At 43.0% G+C, this 22,478-nt stretch overlaps 1 protein-coding gene across 2 annotated transcripts; it reads right to left on the reverse strand.

Moving 5' to 3' along the window:
* Positions 1–2,316: 2,316 nt before the first annotated feature.
* ZDHHC7 (zinc finger DHHC-type palmitoyltransferase 7) lies at positions 2,317–22,243 on the reverse strand. 2 transcript variants are annotated; one of them, XM_038148173.1, is made up of 8 exons: positions 22,081–22,243; positions 16,660–16,745; positions 14,092–14,420; positions 11,463–11,587; positions 7,009–7,105; positions 6,693–6,774; positions 5,434–5,564; positions 2,317–4,424 (listed from the first exon to the last, which is right to left on the reverse strand). In XM_038148173.1, exons 3-8 carry the CDS (start codon positions 14,401–14,403, stop codon positions 4,248–4,250), a joined length of 924 nt encoding a protein of 307 aa, XP_038004101.1. In that variant the 5' UTR covers positions 14,404–14,420; positions 16,660–16,745; positions 22,081–22,243; the 3' UTR covers positions 2,317–4,247. The 2 variants fall into 2 exon arrangements, with proteins under 2 accessions (XP_038004101.1, XP_038004103.1); XM_038148175.1 differs by having other exon boundaries at positions 21,995–22,243.
* Between the last annotated feature and the right edge of the window lie 235 nt (positions 22,244–22,478).

Raw genomic sequence — 22,478 nt, forward strand, 5'->3', positions numbered from 1 at the left:
AGCAGGGGAAGCTCAGCATTGCCATTCTGCAGCACCAGAGAGAGATGAAAGCCATCAGACAGCGGCTCGAGTTTCACCTGGATCAGAATGTTTTGTTTTTCTCCTGCCTCTGATGAATTTGAGCTGACATTTTATGCTGATAGCCCTGATTTGAAACAGCTCTATCTGCAGAGCAGGTTCCACTGCAGGCATTCCTGCTGCATGACAGATGCCACTGTTCTGAGCCAGCACTGCTTCCAGTGCCTCCGGCAGCTCCATTCCATTCCTCTTCCAGGCATTAAATGTACATTTATACTCATTAATGGTAAGAAAATAAATCTATGGGGGAAATAAATTCCATATTCTCGTATTTCACCCGGACAGTTTGCCTTTTTCCTTGAATTCAAAACCAAGTTTGCAAGGTTCTCCACTGATTTCTCCAATACAGATATCTATTCTTCATTGAAAAGAATCACCTCTGGCTGCAAAGCCTGGCTTTCACTGGATACTGATGGAATTCACAAACTAAGAACAAAATAAAGTTGTCAGGGCACCAGTGGATATCAGACTCAGCCCCCAGTGCTCAGCTGCAAGAATAATTCACTGTATAAAGGCCCAAAATAGAGCTTTGCTGTGACTCTTTCTGGCTTCCCTATCTCAAACCCCACTCTAATTAAACCAATATTCTCATGCAAACGCACCTTGCAAGTGACTATTTTATTGCTATCATGGTTTTTTAACAAAAGAGGTTCAAAGCCATCATTTTATAATATTTCCCTTTTCAGGTGCCAGCTACTTATTAGAATGGGGCACCTCAGGCAAGAAAATCTTAAATATTTCTGAGTTATCCCCTTCCTTGCCAATTCTAATATTTGGCATCTTTAACACTGAATGTGGGTCCAAAATTAACCTTATGCTGCACTATAATATAAGGAGAAACTGCAGAAATATTTCAGAGGTGCAAAGTTTTGTTTCTGTTATTAAAAATCAGCCTGTGCTTGCTTTGATGCCTGCTGGATAATTTCCAGGGCTCTGGCTGGGGATGACAAGAGCGAAGTGCGGGACAGGAGCAGATGTGCTACTGGAACACAGGCTGGGAAAAAAATTAAAAGATATTCAGAACATAAAAAAAACCATGACTAAGTGAAAGAAGCAGAATAAAAAATTAACAATCTCATCAATGAAGAAGCACCAACCACATTAAAATTAATATTGACCTGTACCCCTGTTCAGAAGAAATAAATATACAGAACCAATGCTGGTGCACTTCATTCCAGTGTTATTAACAGATTCCAGAATCATTTTACAGCCCAATTTCTGAATTTCAAAACCCATTAAGCCATTTTCTTTCTCCAACAGTCCTGGGCCTGAAGCCAACAGAGAGAAGCAGAACAATTATAGAAATTCAACATTTCTGCATAGGACAGGCATAAAACAAATCCATAAATGAATTCTTGCTAAGTCCAAGACTTCAGAAAGGATTTCTGGAACAATACTGACATTACTACTAGAAATTAAACAAGAAAATAAAAAGGAGATAAATTGGCAGGATCCATCTGCTGGGATGTCTGTTCCCTTCAGAGAATAAACAAACTGTTCCTTAAAATACACATAAACACAACCAAATCATTAACCTGCTCCAAAATATCAGCAGCACTGGCACAAACTCTGTGTTCATGGATTTGGAGCTCGTTTCTCCACAGAAACATCAGAGTAGAGTGTCATACAGACCCAGAAAATACCTCAAAGTGTTTTTAGAATTATTGCAAAGGGGAAGTGAACAGCTTTGAGTCTCCCCATCCTTTCCTGCCATTTGTTCCTCCTCCCCCTTGTTTGGGTGGACACTCCCAGCCTGCTGCTCCCTCCAGGCTCAGAACTCTCTTTGCTCCAGAAACTGCAGAAACAGGAAAAATAAAAATCCAACATTTGCACAGAAAAACTGGAGACTCAAAGCTGTATTTATCCCAAATTCCTTGGAAGTGCAAAGGCTGGAATACTGAGGTGCGTTTTCAGATTGGAAGTGTTTTCCCACTCACCTCAGACAAACTGGGTGGGAACAAGATGAGCTGTAAGGTCCCTTCCCATGTAAATCACTCCATGGTTCTACAATAAAATAAGCAACTACACCAGAGGATGAAGAAAAGGGAATGCCCAGGAAGGGCTAAAAGAGTGCAGCTTAAAATTCTTAATAAGGAGAGGAGCCTCTTTAATTTGGAGCAGTATCACCTGTTAATTAATATAAATATAAATTAATTACAAAGCAAAGGATTCAAGACTATTTCCCTGAAGCTGCTTCAATCTAAATCTATGTGAAAAAACCCCTGACATGTAGAGAAGTTAATCAACTAAGACTTCAATTCATTAGTTTATTCTTTTTTTACATAAAAAAAAAATTACAAGGTAAGGATTTGAAAAGCCGAGTAAACCGGATTTCACACGCACACATTTGCCAAGTCACAGGGTCCAACCACCTGGAGTGCTATTTTCTGATTTTCTCATTGAACAATATACACAGCAAGAGCCTCAGGACAAAGCCAGACACTTTTTTTTTTCCTCCCCAACCTTTAAGGTGTGCAACTGAATCTGCACAGAATTCCATGGAACCCCCAGTTTCCCCCTCAGTTTTGTTCACAGGACTGCAATTCCAGTGGATTTCCACCTAGGAAGGCTCCAGCATTCCCCACCACCACCCTCCCCCAAGCAAAGTGAAAACACCCCGAAGTATTGCACAGTTTTGTTCACAGGGCACAGACAAGAAACGGATCCCTCAGTACCTTCAGCCACCCCACGGAACAGAAAGTGACGGAGCTGGGATCAGGATGCCACGAAGAGATGGAGAAGCAGGGCACTGAGAAAGGAAACGGCTCCTGCAGGGCACAAAGGCTGGAATGCAGGGCTCTGAGCTGCTTGAGGTGGGACAGGTCACCAGTGCCACTGGCTGAGCAAAAGCAAGAACAGGACAATTTTAAGGCAAGTCCCAAAACAGGGAGCTATTTACTTTCTAGGCACGATTTCAAGCTATGCATCAAGGCTCCTGCTTTATCCTTTATATGGTCAGTAATTCATAGGTTAACAATAATACAAAAAATAGTCTAAATGTCATTTTTAAAGAATCAACTTTTAGCTGGATTTTTATTACTTGCAGCTTGCATTTCATTACTTGCGGATTTATGAACATTTTTTAGCACTACTGTTGTTTGTCAGGCCCACATAAAGCAGTTCTAGATCTATATTGCTCTCGTTTCCTCAAAGTAGTTTTGGTTGGAAATGGTTAAATTCAAAAGAACTCGTTCTATTGCAGATGTTTCTACATTTAAGATGTGCTGTACTTGAGAAAGGAGGGAAGTTGCCTCTTTCTCTGCTTTGTCCAAGGGGTCATTGACAGTTTTCCCTCTATGAAAAGGCTGTACAGTAAAAAAGGGGCAGAGCGAGACCCTACAAAGTGTTTGCAGTGAATGACCCCCAGTTTGTCCACTCACTGTCACCTCACACAGCAGGACACTGGTCCCACTCGTCCCTGCACAGTCCACACTGAGTTCCTCTGCAATCAAAGCACGAGGAACTGGAAATGCACCTCCCAGAGCAGGATGTGGCCCCCAGCCAGGTTACAAGTGAAACTTTAGCCTTTCCCTAAATGCCAGATGGGACGGACACTGCCAAACACAGGCCATGCTTTAGGGAGCCTGGGAAGACACTGGGCAGGGTGTGACAGTGCCTCTGTGCTGGCCACCAGTCCTGGGCAACACCCGCACATGAGGAATGCGTGGGACACACAGGACAGCTCTGCTTGTCAGGACAAGCTGAGAGAGAAAGGAGAACTGAACAAAGCACAATTCCCTGAAATCTGGACTGAGAAGGCTGTGTCTCACTGGAGATCAACCAGAATGCTCCTCCTAATGATTGACAACTGCATCCAAGGACTTAGACTCGTTATAAAAACACACAGGTAATTCCCCAGACATTTATCAAATAAAAAGGGTTGAACAAAAAAATGGGGAAGTAATTTCAGAAAATAAATTACAGTAGCATGACAACATTTGGCTTCTTTAGTGTGACCACGTGCTTATCCTGCTGTGAAGATCATGGCAGATCCAGTTCCTGTCTCAGAAGTAATGAGATGTCTGTGACAATAAACGTAGAAAACTCTGCTTGCTACAAGCAAATGTCTGATATCAGTTTCACCTGGTCACAGATTATATGTAGACAGCCTTCTCTGGCCCCAAAATAAATACTATATAGGATTCTTGCAAGTCCCAGCATATTTAGACTCAAACAGAAAACTCAGGTCCTCCTTTCTTCCCTCGCAGTAGAAGTCTCCTGATGCGGAATCCTGCGAAGGGGTTGATCCACAGGAGGGAGGGCTGGCCCCCAAAAACTGATTTCATCCCTTCCCAGCGCAGCCTGCGCTCCCATGTTGGCTTTTCACTCTTCAGTCTCTCAATCTCCTGCAAATAAACACAGGCAGGGATGCACTGCTAAGTCCAAGGTTTAGTTTAATCTAATATAAAACCCGGCTATAAAAACTGGGCTCGCATTTTTATTGTGCTGTTTCATTGTGCTGTTCCTCAGCTGATTAGTTTCTTACTGTTATTTATTAATTATTAAGGGAGAAGTTAGAAAGTGCTTTAGCCCTGTGGATACAGGGCAGGAGATTCAGAACATAAAATATGTACAAGGAGGTTGATACCTCCATCTCTTTCCCCCTCAAGCTAAAAGACAAAAATCCCAGAAAAGCTGATGGATCCACGTGCAATACTCTATATTACAAGCTGTTTACTCAGTTAATGAAAGCAGACAATCAGGCTCCTGCTCCACATTTACTGGAGACAGGATCACTCTCCCAAATGCATTATTTTATGGTCATTTTTTGTGCTTCCCACTAATGAAGGCTCAGTATTTACCAGTTGTTTTGCACTTACTCCTCAGTACAGAAATACACTTTTAAACATGAGAAAATATTGAACAGTCACAGGATTCAATTTCCTTATGCTTCCAAGCAATTATTCTCTCCAGCTGTGACACTGCAGCTCTAAGGACAAGGGAGCCAATGGCCCAAACTGTTTTATCCTCGGATGAAATGTATCACAGTGAGGTGAGAGACAGTGATTTTCAGTGTAAACTGAGAAAAGCAGACACCTCCCGTGGCACCCAGCAGGAATTTGTGCCAGCTCAGAAGGGAAAGTCAAACCTCAAGTCAGAAGCTTTGCATTCTTTGTCATTTAAAACCAAATTACAAAATGTCAAAAAAGCAAATGGTGCAAGAACTTCTGTTAGAAAGCAACCCCCAGTAAACCATTCCAACCTTCCCCCAACTGCAGAAAATAAAAATGATGAACTATTGAAGTTTTGCAGCTTTCTCTGAAATAGGAGCCTCTCCTCAAGCAAATAAAACCACATCTAATCACGTCTTCCCAGAATAAATTTTACAGAATACAAAAAAGTCAAGGTTTTTACCGTTTCATCATTGCATATTGAGTGGATTTGGGTGCCAAACATGACTGCAGTGAAAGTGAGAAACAGAAAACCCTCAAGGCACAAGAAGATCATCAGGATCACAGTTACAGGTGGGGAGAAGTCACTGCACTCTGTGAAAATGAGATATTGTAGTTACAAAAAAAACCCAACAGCAAATTAGAGAGCATGTCCTACATGCCTGGCACTTGAAAAATAATATTTCACATTTAAAACAAACTTCTGATTTTGCAGCAGCTTTATTTGCTGATCAAGAAAATAAAGAATTTTATGGAAGTAACACTTGTGGCTCCCTATAAAGCACATGGTAACTATTTCTGCAATCCTGCCTCAGGATTTCAAGGCTATCAAACAAATGTTTGCACATGAGGGGAGGGAAGAACTCAGAACTGCACATGAGAGAGCAGCTTGGAGCTTCCTGCAGGACAGATGCTGTAAAACCATCCCCACTGTCAGCCCTGACTTGCTAACACAGATGTTCCACTTGGCTGTCATTGCTTTATTACTCTTTTTGTTTCAATTCTCCACGCAAAGTAATCAAGTTCTGCCTCACACATCTCTGGAGAGCCTCTGATCACCTGATTAACTCAATTACATTGAAGCAGGGATAGTGCACAGGAAGGTGAATGTTCCAAGTAAAACAAAGTTCTAAGATTCCATCCATTTAATGAAATACTCAGAAAAAAAATAAAAATCACATGGATTTCCCTGTTGCTTCGTCGACCAAAAGAACACATCAACAATCTGCCAAAAGCACAAGACCAGAATGAGCTCTGGCACACGGGAACAGTAAGAAATACAAGCTAGAAGCCTAAATAAGAAAAACTGGGATAGTTTAGGGAACTTCTTTTCTGCAGGAGCCCCACAGCTGAGCTCCAGTAATGCAATGAGGGAGAAATCTGTTTAAATTTCAGGTGTCATTCCCAGCACTGAGGTGGGGCACACAAAGCCCAGATTTAGGTGATGTAGTGCTGAGGTGCCTGAGGACCAGCTCAGTTTCCTTCCTACTACACAGGGAGTGAATTTCTACTGAGTGTAAAGGGAGTGAGAATGCCCCCGACAGCCACAGCTCTTATAGAGAATGGGGAAAAAACCCAGAAGGGAAAAGGAGAGTGATGGATAAACAGATCTGAAATGTTTTAAGGATATCACTGAAAGATGGGACTAAAATAGGAATGCTGTGACTTTCCCCTAATATCTACCAGACTATGATAATGAAAATTAAGTGTTTATATGCTCACCAGTCCACTGCCCTCGGACACAGGAGAAGAACTGAAATCCACAGAGTACAAGAGCATGAGCTGAAATTAGGGCTATGTACATCTGCAAACAAGAGACAGCATCATTTCACTCACTGTCACTGCGTAAAACACAGCAAAACCAAGAAACGACAGCGCAAAATTAAAATGGGCAGAAATACCTTGCACAGAAGGAACAAACCCACCCAATTTAACCCCACAATCATGTCCTAAAGCCATTACTCACTAAGCACAACCTAAATTGTTATAACCAAGGAAAATTCAGACTAAAATCAAGCTCCTGTTGCTGCTCACTTACCGTAAACAGAACAAAAAATCTCTGATTTTTCTCCCCCACACAGTTGTTCACCCACGGGCAGTGGTGATCCATCTTTCGGATGCATCGCTTGCAAATACTGGAAAAAAGGACAAGAGGCTTCTGTTGAGAAATTGTATTTGAAATGTAGAAACAAGGGCAGCCAGTGGTCACAGGATGATGTGCTGAAATATTTCTTGACAAACTGCAGACAGGGATTTTATTTGCATTTCTTTAAGGAAACTGTTTGTTCCCTCTCACAACTCAGCTTTTGGTTGCTCCAAAACGGACTGTGTACATAAAATACTCCTCACAATAAAACAAATCCAGAAATTCAGACACCTGCAGCTCAGGTGTCTGAATTCAGTATTATTACAATTCTCTCATTCAGTATTAATAAGACCCTTTCCCTTCTGGAGAAGTTTTTTAGATAAAGTAATTATTTCACTTTTACAGGCTTCCAAGTTGTAAATTTTGCTTGTGGATAAGAAGAAACCCAAGAAATTCCCATCTTCAAGGGAGAAACTGTCACTCTTGAGGTCTCAACCAGCCATAAAATTCTAAATTTATGCAATCAAAATCTCAAGTAAAGCACAGGTTACAGTATCAAACCTCACTTCCTCAAGAGAAAACACAAATATTGAAACTATAACCAGCACTTATCAAGTAGCTACTTGTTCACGAGTTCTTGAACACTCCTGTTCTCTGCTGGTTCACTTGGTTCCTGCCCAGTTTTGAGTCAAGGCTATGTCCACAGAAGTCAAAGAAATACTCCAATAAATCCATTTTACATCTGCCATACAGCAGCAGAGGGCTCAGTTCTGCAGCCAAATATGAAGAATTACACACCAAAAACAAAACAGTTGCAACATCTGCTGTAGTTCTTCATAAATCAATAGCTTAAGCAATGCTGATATTCCATTTTCCCAGCTTTGTACTTAAGACAGCCACACACTCAGTGCTCCAGATTTTCCCACAGAATATCCAGAATATTAAATATTCTCACTTCAGCAGTCAGCAAGCCAAATAAGCCTAAAAAATGCAGGCACTGTTATTCAAACCCCTTTGGTTTTGACACAGGCTGATTTACGTGTGGTATCTACAAGTGCTGCAGTGACAAACCACAAAGCAAAGCTGAGTGACTGCCACTGGAGAGACAAAAGAGGGAGGTGTGGGGGGAAATCAGTGCTCTGAGGCAGAAAATCATTTTTAAGTTGTCACATTTGTATGATTCTAAAGTAATTCAGCATGAGGCAGAGCACATCACGTACAGGTTATGGGGTAGAATCTCAAATGAAGCTCCCTTTGCTCTGGGCTATAAAAAGCCAGCCCCTACATTCCCCCTGCCTCTTGTTTTGTGGACATTAAAGAGGATTCATCCTCCACTACAAATGACTTTTTAAATACAAGAGAAAATCCCAACACCAGATAAACACCACAACCACTCTCTGGTGCAGGAGAAGTGGGTATCACTCAAGAGGAGACACTCAGGAGGCTCCTCAAAAGACTTTGCTCGCTGCCTGCAAGTTCAGCCTCTCATTTCCCTGAGTACCACAACCAAGACAAGGCTCCTGATGAGCCACAGAATCTATGCCAGCACTCCAAAAAGGAATATTAATGTGAAGTGCTGAGTAAAATCCTACCCAGGCTCAACTGAGCTGAAGGCTGGAGGATGTGAGGTGGGCAGGACTCGCTTCTGCTCATTCAGAATTTCTCACAAGCCCACACAGAGCTCTCACGAGAGATATCTGGAACTCTGCCTTCATTCCTGATCTCCCACCAACAATTTCACAGCAATGATTCAAGCAGTGGCTCTGCCTTCTTCCTACCCCATCTCTTGTATTTTATTCCTTTTTATGCAGCAGGAGTTTGGGGAAATCCCTCCTTCAGCTGCACCCAGGGCTGTTCACAAGAGAGAAGCAATGGAGGAAAGTCTCTCCTCCAGCCTGGAATTGCTGCACCATGAACTCAGGCAGGTGCAATTACAGCTCGGAATGCCAAAGATAACATTCAGAAAGACAGAGCTAAAGACTCAAGAGAAATGGGTGTGGATAACAGATATTCCCTGGGAGCCTGGTGGAAATATCCCAGTGACTTTGATATTCACAGTAACAGTTCCCCACACACAAACACAGGCACTCAGAACAGGCAGAAATGATGACAGCTGTGCTCCTTCAGTGACAATGAAATCCAATTCACACAGGATAGGGTTCTTCCCTGTGCTCGCAAAAACATCACGTAAATTTCATCACTTTATTTCAGAGATGCTTAGCTGTAAATAAAAGGTTCTTGCTCTTTTCTCCATCACTAATGTGTATTATGAAACTATTTTTCCTCCTTAAAAGAACTTCTGTTGCAGTGTTGCACAACAATTTTCATAACTACATCCTAAGAGTCTCTTCTGTTAATAATTTACTACTGAAAACATGCACTGTGGCTCTCTCTGAGTGTAAGTATTTCCCAACAGCAACCAACTTCAATTTCCATTTTCAAGCCTCTTCTATCAGCAAATTGCCACTTTAAATACTTGGGACTAGATCATCCTTTTAACGTCCTTGGAATGGGTTTGCAAACCAATAAAAAAATTGGCAGCATAATCAAACAAACCCTTTTTCTACTGGGTAGACTCCTGCAGTGATAAATCGAAGGCAAAGACTCAGATTAACAGAAACAAAGACAATTAAACCAGAAATCCATTCTCCAAATGCTGAGAAAAACATGACGGCAGCCTCACAATATTTTCAGGCTCTGGCTTTCTCTTTCAGATGTTTTGTGGATGCACCGAGCAAGCCCCAAAATGCCTCCTTTTCCCCTAGGTAAAATATTTGACCAAGGATTAAAACAATGCCTAAGACAGACAAAGCTGGATCCCCAAACAGGTGCTTGGGGAAAACAAACCCTTTGAAAATATCATGTATTTCCTTTATCACAGGCATTATCCATTCTTGCTCTGCTTTAACAATAAATGTTGCTCAAATTCTTGCTATAAAGAAGGCATTTGAGCTCCAGGATCTCTGATACTCCAGCTCTTTTTCTGTCATATGTATTTCAACAGATGATGGCTTCACTTAGGGCTCCTTCTAAATTACTACCAGGACCAAGGATGTGGGAAATGCTTCCCATGGATACCTGCAAGGTTTCTGTAGGAATCAACCTGAATAAGGGATGAGAAAATGAGTGGGATCCAGCCCATCTCTCTCTGCAGGGGCTCCCAGCTGCCCCTCACGGACACAGAGCCAGGCCATGTGAACGCTGCACAGCTCTCCTGGATCCCCAGGGATTTTCCAGGAGCAGCTGTGCCGCCTCCACCCCCAGCCATCCTCCAGTGAGCACTCCTGAGCTGATAAAGCAGCAGCAGCAGCATCCCTGCACAGCAAGGCAGCCCTGGGATCTGCACCTGAGCAAAGCCAGCCTAAAGCACGCACAAAGCTACTGGAAACCATTCCAGCCATGCCTGTTTATCCATGGAACTTCTCCCTTCACACTCCAGATCCAAAATCCCACTCAGAGCTGAGAGAAGAACAGGAGCTCCATGCCAAGGCTGAGTATTTATAAATGGGAGCAGCTTCTCAGCCGTAGCACTGAGCACTGACACACGCGAGGCTTTTAATTTAGAACCCACAAAGCTCCAGAATCATCTCAGAGTCCTGACAAGACTCTGCTCTGTGCTTCTGACAGGCACGAACTCAGAGATTTCAATTTAGTCCTTCTCACAATTCAACACACATCACTCCCCACACCTAGAGAGCCACCAGAAGCATTTGCATCTTTATGTAAGCCCTGATTATGCAGGCACAGCTATTTTCAACTGGCACACAATAAACACTACAAAAGCATTTCCACAGTGCCTGAAAACTCCAAAGACTGAGAATTAAAAATACACATTTACTATCTCTTCCACAGCATGTTTAGTTCAAATGATCATCATTTCTGTCCTTATTCAAATAGATTTTCAGTAAGTGGAAGTGCATTTAACCAATTATTTGTGCAACTTTGGGAAAATAATCTGCCAATTCACATACAACTTCAAATGAACTGCAAAGAAGAGATGGCACAAAGTAATCATTTAAAACTACCCTAAATTTTGTTCATTTAAAACTGCAGGAGTCACTTCTTAAATCAGCTCCCTCAGAAATCTGAGATTCTTTTCTTTGCCCTGCATTACCCACAGCACAGCACAATAACTGGAATGATGTAAAGGAAAAGATATTCCCTGATCAAAGTTATTTAAGACACCATAGCACAGTTATTGTAATAAAATCTTGGAGTCTCTTACTTTCCTCCCCCCATCCACAGTCATTTTTGGCCTTAGTACTCTCATAAAATACTCTGCAATGTAGGAATTTGAAAGTTTAGTGGACACCAAAAGAAATTTGTGGGGGAAAAAAAATGCACAAATATCAGGAATGTTATTCCATGCCTCCAAATGCAGAACTCTTTAAGGAACTCTGTCATACCTGCAGTGGTGTGCACGCTCAGGTTTGATACTACAGCACTTGGGACATTTGTAGATCACCTCTCCTGGTTTCAGTTGCAAATTATCCATGTATTCTTTAGTGGCATTTCCTTTGGGCACAGCCCCCTGAAATCATTTCAATTAGAAGAGAAAAAGCTTCTTAAATGGCATGAGAGCATTTATAAATACATTTCATAGACTTCATACCAGTAACCTCAGGATAATTGCTGAAATAAGTTCATTTATTCAAAGCCAGTCTGCTATAAGCCAGAATCAATTCCAAATGAATAAATTACCTCTGCTTGACCTCAAATTCAGCTTTATTCCAGAAAGACTCATCTCTGGCCAAGTATTAGCTTAATTCTCATAGAATATCTTGTCACCAGCCCACAGAAATGAAGAGGGAGACACATCTCACCCTGCAGGTACAAACACTGCCCATCATTTGCTGAGGAGTTACCCTGAATATTTCTTGTGGCATTTGATTAATGGGCCAAGCCATCCACAAAAGTTAAATCAGCAACTACTTGAAAGATGTTATTTCAACTCTTTGAAGCCAGGGTTTAATCACCTGCCCCAAGTTTTTGAGAATTGTCATTTGTTTTTCCTAAAATCTTTAGCTTGGGCACTGTCAGCAGGACCAGCACTGGCTCCTTTACTCTTCTTTATTGTACAGCTTCGTGGTAGAGTTGAAGGAACTGATTCTAAAGAAAAATAATTGATTGGGAAAAGAAATTAACTTCTAGTGATTAGTTCTCTGATGTGATTATCACAGAGCTGCATCCTGAGATCAGGATCTAAATTTGGATTAGTCAGGAGAAAATAATGGACAGCATCATTGTCACCCTGCTCATCTATGGAGATAAAGCCTTATCTGTGAGGGGAAGTGATTGTGAAACAAACTGGGACGTGACAGCCAAGTGGCCTTTCTGTGCAACTGCTCCAGGTCAGCACTTCCTTCACACAGGGAGAGCCTTCTGCAGGTCAGCCTAAGCCAACTGCAACACTCTACAATTAATTCTCATTCAAAAATGTCCCCTGGCAGCATCAGTACTTGACACAAGCCCCTTAAGAGGTTCTGGGAGAGAATTAAGAAGGCAGCAGGAACTCAGATTCCACTGCCAAAGACCCCTCTGCTGAGGCAGGGGGTTTTTGTTACCTATGGCCTGGAATAATAAATTTGTGTTCGTGTTGGCCAAGACACAGCCCAGGTCCTGTTCCAGGTGAGCTCTTTGGCTGAGTGGTGCTTCAAACCTGACCAGGTGCTCACAGGGGTGCACAGAGACTTCTTAAACACTCAAGTTGTAGTCCTGAGGTGGATTTTGCAATCTGAACGTTCTCACCCCAGTTAATAGTTGGTGTAAACATCTCACATTCTCCTATTCACCTGCCATAAGGATCAGAACCTCAGACCACATTGTCAAGCATTTTGCTGACAAAAACATACTCTATTTCAAAAACATCTTTCACAGTCACAGCCAGCCACCAAAAATCTATTTTTATAGTAACAAGAGTGAGTTTAATTCACAGGAGTTTTGAGGCAGTTCATTCCTTTCATCTTAGTTTCTATCACACAGTTGTGTCTTCCATTCTGGGAGTCAGCACAAAAGGAATGGAGGAAAAAAGCAGTGACTCATCTCAGTTTGGATCATAAAAAACACCACAGGTCTAGAAAGACACCCAGTTTTACCAGCTTGTATTTATAAGCAATAAATCCTTAAACCATTAACTCTCTTAGCTGTCACAGTTTGTAGAAGTTGTGATATTTCATCACTGGGTGTGGACATAAGTAAATCAAAGACGTAGGAAATCATTAACTACAACACCCTGCTGGGTTTTTGAACACTCCCTTAATTTCTCTATACACTGCTACTGGAGAAAAATCTCCATTCTTCTCCAAAAATCTGGAGAAAATAGATGTTTTTCCCCTTACCCCACTTTTCCCAGATTTATTCCCTAAAAATAGTGATAGATTTTAGTACAAAATCAACTATTTATTCTCATGAAATCTTGAGGAGTGAAAGTTCTAAGAAATGAGCACTTTCAAGACCTCTTACACCTACACTGCTTCAATGTGTGCTCAGCTTAAACCTCCCTTCCCTCTGAGTCCAAATATTCAAGGACAAAAATGCGGGAATCACATGGGACAGTGGTTTTTCCATTTTGCCAAGTGTGCCTGAGGTCTTGCAGCACATCCACCTCTAAAAAGTTCTTCCATGTGCCACAAACGGGAGCATTTCAAGAGATGCAAAGGGATGAAGGTACAAATTTTGAAAACAAATCTGATGAACAAAAAGTAAGAAAAATGAGGACAGAGAAGACTAAACTTTATTAGTACCTGGAGTAATATTTTCTTCAGTACCTGGAGTAATATTTTACTGATTTTTTTTTAAGTCTAACACTTTTATAAATTTTATATTGACTGTTCTATGGTTTCATTAATAGAGTAACAGGAGAAGCAGAGGTACTATCCTGATGATAAGCACAGGTATCATCAAAACCTTGAGGGTTTTGACTCTAGCACGAGGATTTTGACTCTAGCACTACTTTTCCCAGCAGGAGAAGACTTCTCCAAACTTCTGTGCAGATGGAGGGGCCAATGCAATGCCTAGGAACTCTTGGATACTTACTGGATCAGTCAGCATAGTCCTCAGATGCGACGACAGAGCCAGCACTGCCAAGCAGTTAAAGAGAACCCCGTTGATCACGGAGTACCAAAAGTCTTTGGAAGGCAGCAACATGACAAAAGTCACTACGAAGTCTGCATAGACCACCAGGAGCCAGGTCATGATGGCACAGACCATGCCACAGCCATCGCGGATGAACCAGACCCTCTCAGCCATGTCAGCCTCCGAGGAGGAGGAGGAGGAGTCGTAGCTGTCATTGTCGGCCAGGAGCGGGTGGTGCTCGACATCGCGGAAACGGTGCCCTGATGACTGCATGGTTTGCTGGCCTCGCCCTGCAGGGACAAACACACCGCCGCCACCATCATCATCATCATCATTATTAATTATTAATGAGGAAATAGAGTACAACTGGCTGTGGGTTTTTGTTTTTGGGAGATGAAGCATGTTCAAGTTCAAACTAGAACTGGGATTCTTTCTGATCGACACCTGAGCGATTCTGTGACTACAGCAAGATGAATATGAAAGAAGGGGGGACAGGTTTTAAGCTTTTTGTTTTAGGGTTTTGGGTTGGTTTTTTTATTGTTTTTTAGTTTTATTTGTTTGTTGTTTTGTTGTTATTTCTTATTATTCTACTCTAATGTCACTGGTAATAAATTAAGCTGATTTCCTCAGGTCCAGCCTGTGACCTTGACCCAAAAGCCTTTTTTTAATATTTTCTCTCCCCTCTCCAGCTAAGGGGAGACACAGACTAGTTTTGGTGGGTGTCCAGCCAGGGTTAACCCACCATTAATACACAACTTCAATGCCTGACAAAGGGATTTTAGACTGGTTTCGTTTCCATCATGCTGTGCCCATAAACCACTCCTCCTCTTCTGTCAAAACCTCAACTTCTCTCTTTTATCTCAAACTAAAATGGCAAAGTCTTCATTAAATTACAGCTCATGTCTCTCTGAAAACAGCAAATTATAGCACCAGACTGTTGACTTTTCATTCTGCTCCAGCAAGTGAGGGAAGAGCAGAAAGAAATCAGGATGGAAATAAAGCTGTTCTAATACACTGCTCACAACAAACAACACAGCAAGTTAGAAAGCAGCGAAATTTGTTGACAAAAATGTTATTGTTTTGGAAAAACCACAAGCCTGTTACAAAGATATATTGGATAACTTATCAAATGGTCTCAGATAAGCCCAAACTTAAGGGAAACAAATGGTTCTGGTTAAATGAACATGGCAAATGATTACATGAATCAGATTTTCAAAGAACACATTAATTAATTTAATTTCATGGAACTCTTTTAAGGGCTTTGTTGTCCTTCCAATACGGAGCAGAAACCAGATGTGAAACCTTAACAGTTCTCATGAAAACAGAGTTATTTTCCAGACATCTCTCCGAAGGAAAGATATGGAATGGCAGAACTGAAGTGCTATCAACAAACAGGAGACAAATTAAAGCTTCAACATTAGGCCTCAAGAATATCCTGCTACTTTAAAGTATACTGTGTTCTAAAAATCATATCGATTCCTGCCATTAAAGGCCGTGTCTGAGAGAAACCTGAAAGCATTTCCATTGATTTATGACAGGCACACAGAGGTCTCCCTTTCCCCCCTTATTAATGGCAGCCTATACACGACTGTAGGGATTATGGCACTGCAATTTCAATTTCCATCCCAGGACTTTGAACATGGGATCACTTTGTTCCTCTAGAATGGTCCAAGTGGCCATTACCAGGTGAAGACACTGGCACTGAGATGGTGTTTGATGAAGCTGTGCTTGTCTAAACCCTTTAAGAACTCTTCAGCAGGAATCAGAATAACACATTCTGCCCAGGAAACACTTCTGATCCTTAAGCTTTGATGTTAGAACCAGGCAGGAGCAATCCAAGAAACCAGAAATGAAAATAAATACATGCAGATGCAGCAGAGATGTGAGAGCAACTGCAAAAATAGCTGGGAAGCTCCCAGGACACTGCGAGGTGTCTGAAGGACACATTCTCTGCTTGTGGAACAGAACAAACTGAAATTCAGCTCTGCTGCTTGGATCTATTACAATTTCTAGGAGTTAAATTGTATTTTCTGTTCACACATTGGGCTTTTTTTGGACAAAAATCCCTCGCTCTCATCAGAATGCAGCCGCTAAGCCAAGGATGAAGATGTCACACACTAGAAAATTACCTTAGGAAAGAATGAACTTTATCTCCCTTATAAGTAATTTAAGCTTAACTTAACCTAAATAAGGCCCTATTTTCACCCAGTTCAAATTATCCTGATCTTTCTTAATGTTCAGAGTTAAAACTACAATCTGTCCCAATTAAGTCAAACAGCACTTTGGGACATCACCAACCCCTGTGGTCAAGAAAATTTAACTGTCATAAAAATGCATAATTAGCAGTTGAAACATGAAGATAACCATGCAAATCAGTTGTTATGTCATCAAAAAAGAGCTTCTAAAACTTTTAAGGAATGTTTTAAGTACGGAATGGCACAGAATTACTGCATTAATTTTGTTTAAATGTCTTAAAGACAACAAAAAAAAATTTAGCACAATTAAAGAAATCCAAAACAGAACAAATACCTCAAAAATGTTTTGTCTGTTATTCTGACATCCTGTCCTGTCTTTGGGTTATCCCTGGTTATTCACATAGTCATGTCTGATGGAATCTGAAAAGACATCACCAACAAACTGATTAGCAAAGCTGCACCAGGAAAATACTGTTAAATACAAGGAATAGACATCGATAGTAGCACTCTGAAGCACGCTGCATGTAGCTACAATGAAAAAGTTTGTGTTTCATTTAGCAAACCAGGTACTTGAAACCTTGACATTTTTGGCTGTTAACTTTTGGAAATCACCACATGGCACTTGGAGCAGGACTGCAGCACAGAACCTTGCATTTCATTTCTATTTGGGGAAGAGAACAGAAGAGGTGTGGGCCTGAAATGCTGTCTGATTAAAGCTGCCTAAAGAAGTACCTAGGGTTTTCTTCTTCATTGGTTTTATTCTCTATTTATCTGAAGCAAATTTTGTGATGTGGAAATCACTCTTATTTGCAAGGTTAACTTAATGTATTTTGAAAGTAACCTAACGACTCTGACATTTCAGAGCTACAGCAAATACAAAGTCACTTTCTTGAAAAGCTTCTGAAAGCAGCTTGTTAGAAATAGATACTCCAAACACAACACTGAGGGTGGAGTTCTTCAGTACCCATTTTCAAATGTTCCCAGCTCAAGGGGAATTGAAAAGGAGAAGTCTCTTACCTTATTTAAAGAAACCCAAACATTCTACGGCAAGACTAGACAGTAATGTAAATGTTTATTAGGAACATATCAGAATTATTGAATAGATTGGGTTGGAAGGGACCTTTAAATGTCACCTAGTGCCATCCTCTGCCATGGGCAGGGACATCTCCCACTACCCCAGGTTGCTCCAAACCCCCAAGCAACCTGAGCTTGGACATTTCCAGGGATGAGGCATCCCTGACAGAGCTTCACCACCCTCACTGTGAAAAACTTCTGATATCAAGCCCCAACTGACCCTCTTTTAGTTTAAAACCACCCCCCTTATCTTCTGCACCACTGCAGGAAGCCGTGATTGCTCTGCGGTTTGCTGTACAAATAAGCTTTTAGACTTTCCTTAAACTTCACAATATTGTGAAATGCACACCCATTAAGTTGTCACCGAGGTGGCATTTGGAGGCAGCTGAGCAGAGAGACAGGAGCAGACAGGCTGAGCGTGTGCCATTAATGTGCAGTGCCACCCACCCGTGGGGAGCTGGGGATGACAGGCACACGACACCCTCAGCCTCTGCAGGTGAAACATTCAACTCGCTGGAATTGCTCCTGGAGAGTTCACTGATGAGACAGGGACGTGATTTGTTCAGTCAGTCCCTAATCCCGACTGCAACCCTGTGCAAAATCTGTGTTTGTCACAGCCTCAGCAGTTACTGGTTTATGTGCAAGTGTCCCCTCAGCTCAGCTTTGTAGGGATGATGGATTCAGGCATTCCCATGCGATCTGCCCCTTCCTTCTCCTCCCCAGCTGCCCACACCAGCGTCCCCACCTGGGTCCCTGCAGGGGAGGAGGATCAATGTTTGAAAGCTCTCCCTTTATGAAGAGCTCAGCATCCCCACTGAGATGCTCACAGCTTCCCTCTACTCTTCATTTATTGGCTCCAATGCCTGTCCTAACCAAATTACTCTTTATTGCACACTTAGAGTACAAAAGGGCAAAGCATTACACTTCAACCTCTAATACACCAAGCAACAGTTTTTAGTTTGACCTTGTACAAATCTTTATTTAGCACCAGAAGATAACACCAAGTTATTCAATGCTTCATGCCCAATGTTATGTTTGCACACGTGGTTATATTAAACCTGACCCAACCCTGTTCCACTCTTAGGTGTTATCTGAAATTCTCAGGTTGGGAATATCTCATGTGACCTGCACCTCACTGGACTGAAACTCAGGTCTAAAATGCAGATGCACTATTGGAATTAAAAAAACCCAAACAACTTTTGAAGAAGTTATGTTATCAACTCACGATCACCAGAAAGATGGCCTTGTAAGATCACTGTGTTTAGTGGAAGAAGGTTGCAAAGGGCATTAGGAAGACAAATGATGCAACACAACACAGCTAATTGTATCATAAGGCCCCTGAACTGGTAATTAAATTAAAAAACCAGCCACTTCAGGGTTAAGAACAGTCCTTTTCCCTGCTATATTTTGAGGATGAATAGAAAAGCATTGTTGTAGGAAAAAAGAAAAACATTTCTCTGTAATTTTTTTAAACAAATATGAATTTATATACAGGCTAAAAATCCATCAGCTGACAAAGCATAAATTGTTTTGGTTGCCTTCACCCTCAAGCTACACAATGGACAGCTCCTAAGATTCCTCCCATTTCAGTGGTGACACAATAAAGAAAATGCCTCTATTTCAACATTTCTGATTTCTCTCAATAGTTGCAGAGACACCGACACACATTGCACATTGCAATAATAATCCTGCAGCACTTACAGACAATGGATTTAAATCCCACCTGGAAGCAGAGCACTGGTGGCAAATCAAAATTACAGCCCTGTAATCTCCCTAAGAGGTTACAGCATCAACATTAACTCAGGACTTGGGGAGTTTTAAATAAACCAAGCAGGCAAAACTCCTCCTGCACCCATGGGCAATTTGGACTGTGCACTGCTGACAGATAAATATCTATCAGATAATGTCTGCACAGAGTCATGTCTCATTTGGAAGAATCACCTTCTTCCATTACAGACCCAGGCAAGCCAAGCTGCAAAGGCATTTAAAAAGTCAGCTGTGGCCGTTTCAGTTCTTTCCCAGGGACTGGTCTGGCAGCAATTTGGGAACCTGGGATGTCCTTAACACAGCACACACAGCTCTGGAGAGGAGCAGCTGGAATAACTTGTGATGGAAGTCCATGACACAACCCTGCAGTGTTACCATCCACGTATCCCCAAAGCCATGCTCAGTGGCACAGCTCACCATCTCTCCGAACCCCTGCTGCTGTTCTTACAATAAATTAAGTGTTCATGTCTTGAATTTCCCATTTTTGGCTTGCAGCCCTTTCCTTGTGCTGGTCCATCTCTGCTCTCCTGCAGGCACACAGGGACAGGTCATAGTGAACACGGAATTAATGTGAGATTATTTGTGTGCACACATTGAAGAGAATAGCCACTAAGTACTTATTTAATACAGTCAAGTTTCAAGCTGCTGTAACAGTTCTCCTTAAGCCAGCCCATCATGAAACACTGCAATTGCTCCTTTCCAGCTGTGAAAAGGGGATGTGCTGCTTATAAATCACCTCAGACTGAAGGTACACAGAAATACTCCAGCAAGCTGGGAAGGTCTTATTAGGAAGTTGATAATCTAACTACTTACGTCTTTTTTTAAACCGAAAGAGAAGAAATTTAGTTTAGATATACAGAATGAATTGCTCCCTGTGAGGGTGGTGAGGGCCTGGCACAGGGTGCCCAGAGCAGCTGCGGCCGCCCCTGGATCCCTGGAATTGTTCAAGGCCAGGCTGGATGGAGCTCTGAGCAATCCCATGTGGTTGAGGATGCTCCCAGAGGGGGTGAGAACAAGATGATCTTTAAGATCCCTTCCAACCCAACCATTTTTATGATTTATGCCAGCAGCATCTTTATAAACATTCTCAAAACCCAGAAATGAGAATTCATAGTAAAAGAAGTTATTAAAAATGCAAGAAAACACCCGGATGCAGGTATTCAGAGCACATGTTTATATAAAGTATTACAAAGCTTTGCTATCAGACATGGAATAGATTCATGACACCAAATCACTTTAATAAAAGCACAAAGTAATCCCAGAGATGTTCAACAAGATATCTTTTCAATAACACATCTTCCACCCTGAGATGTGAAAGTCAAAGAACATTTATTACACATGACTTTGCTGCCCAGCAAAGAACACTGTCTGATCCACCAAGAGTTCACAGGGAACAGCAGCAAGGACAAAATGCTCCTGCATTAAACAACCTTCACCTGAGAAGGACGCGAACACAATCTGCGGCTGGGCTTTGATTTCTGCCTCTTCTGGAACAGGGCCACAGGCTCAAATTCAGATTACACTCCACAAGGCTGCAGGCTCACACCCATATGAACACTGGTGTGTGAAAGCTGAAAGTTTTCCCTCTTTGCCAACAGCAAGTGCATGGATTACATCCAACCTGAGAGTGCAATTTTTGTATTTCTAATTTTTGCATTCATCAGTGCACACACGCTCTATCCTCACAGTCCACTGAAGAGAGCTCAGGTAGCACACACAGTGATTGCTCTGTGATACCAACCTGGCAAGCACATTTTTATGTCAGCTATTATATCCACATCCACATCCACGTCCATGTGATTCTTCTTGCCAGGTTCCAAAAAATAATGCTATTGGTCAAACTATTCTCACTAGCAACTCCCAATATTCATCAGAGGAATGCTCAAGCCTTTGTTTCAATTGTTCCTCATGTCAGACACATAAATCCTCATATTTCCTCTATGTTCTTCATGTTCAGCCATTCAACCACTGCAAAATTCCATCTATTCACTTCCCTTAAAAGTTCTCCATCCCCATAAAAGGCATAAAAAGGAAATCATTAGATCTGTATGATACAAAATATACTATGCTAAGGGAAAACCAAGAAGAGAGAGTATTTAGAGATAAAAGTATTACCAATTCCTTTCAGCCACAGAGATCTCAGCTATTTAACTCTAATCTCAAACCACTAAAATTTCACATCAGTTTCATCTCCTAATGAACCAGTTCGGCTCCTTTTTATCTGCAAATTTTCAAAGTCGGAGAGCATTCACTTCAAAAGAGCTAATTTAAGTCTGTTAATGTGAACAGTCACGGCGACTTCAACCTAATTATGTCTCCAGCAAAGCAAACAGTTACATCACTGTCATTCTGCATCCCGACACCATCATACGAGCGGGATATTCAGCACAAAAAGTAGCCAGTGATTTCCCAACCCTTTTTTTTCACGGCACAGATCACACACACACACGCTGTGCCGCACGAACCCACCCTCTCGTTTGAGAGCTATTTGCATTCCCACTTCCTGCAAGCGCTGTTCTGCCCTCCTGGAAACGAGGAACACGAGAACCGCAGGAAGCAGGGGAACTCCCCGGAAAGGAGGGAGTCAGACGGGAGCTGCCCGCCGCCCTTCAGCCTCCCCCGGCGGCAGCTCGGGCTCCGCACCCCCGCGCTGGGGCACGGCGACACGGCCGCGCTCCTGCCCAGAGCTGCCAGGGCACAATTTTTAATTTTTTTTGAGGGGTGTAGATAACGCGGAAAGCGACGGGAGACGCAGCAACACCCGACGAACTGCGCCCACACCGCAGCCCAGCGCTCAGCCCGGCCTGAGGCGCCTCAGCCCCGCTCACCTTCCCCGCTCGCCCTTCCCGGGGCCACCGCGCTCCTGGCCGCGGGGACCCGCCGGGGCGCGGGGAGGGACCGCGAGCGGATTTACCTCAGCAGCAGCAGCGGCGGTGGCGGCCCCGCTGCCCTGGCGCGGTGGGGCGCTGGGGCCGGGCCCCGGCCGCTGGAGCTCCGCGCCCGCCGCCACCGCGCCCGCGGCTCCCGAGGCTCCCGAGGAGCCGCAGGATCCCGGAAGCGGCGGGGGCGGCGCTTCCGCGGGAGGCGGAAGGGACGCGCGCGCGGCCCGGCGCAGGCGCGGCGGGCGGGGCGCCCTTGGCGCGGCCCTGAGGGCCGGGGCCGGGATGGGGCGCGCCCGCAGCGCCCTCATGGAGCGGGCACGGAGGGCAGAGCCGGGCTGGGGCCGGGGCTGGGCACGGCACACCCGCAGCGCCCTCATGGAGCGGGCACGGAGGGCAGAGCCGGGCTGGGGCCGGGGCTGGGCACGGCACA

Source organism: Motacilla alba, chromosome 11, assembly GCF_015832195.1.
Source record: "Motacilla alba alba isolate MOTALB_02 chromosome 11, Motacilla_alba_V1.0_pri, whole genome shotgun sequence".
NCBI lineage: Eukaryota > Metazoa > Chordata > Aves > Passeriformes > Motacillidae > Motacilla > Motacilla alba.

Coding starts and splice junctions, on each gene's coding strand:
- ZDHHC7 (XM_038148173.1), bottom strand. CDS start 14,403: ATGCAGTCATCAGGGCACCGTTTCCGCGATGTCGAGCACCACCCGCTC. Junction 11,588..14,091: donor GGACTATGCTGACTGATCCA/GTAAGTATCCAA, acceptor AAATGATTTCAG/GGGGCTGTGCCCAAAGGAAA. Junction 5,565..6,692: donor TGTCCGAGGGCAGTGGACTG/GTGAGCATATAA, acceptor TCATTTTCACAG/AGTGCAGTGACTTCTCCCCA.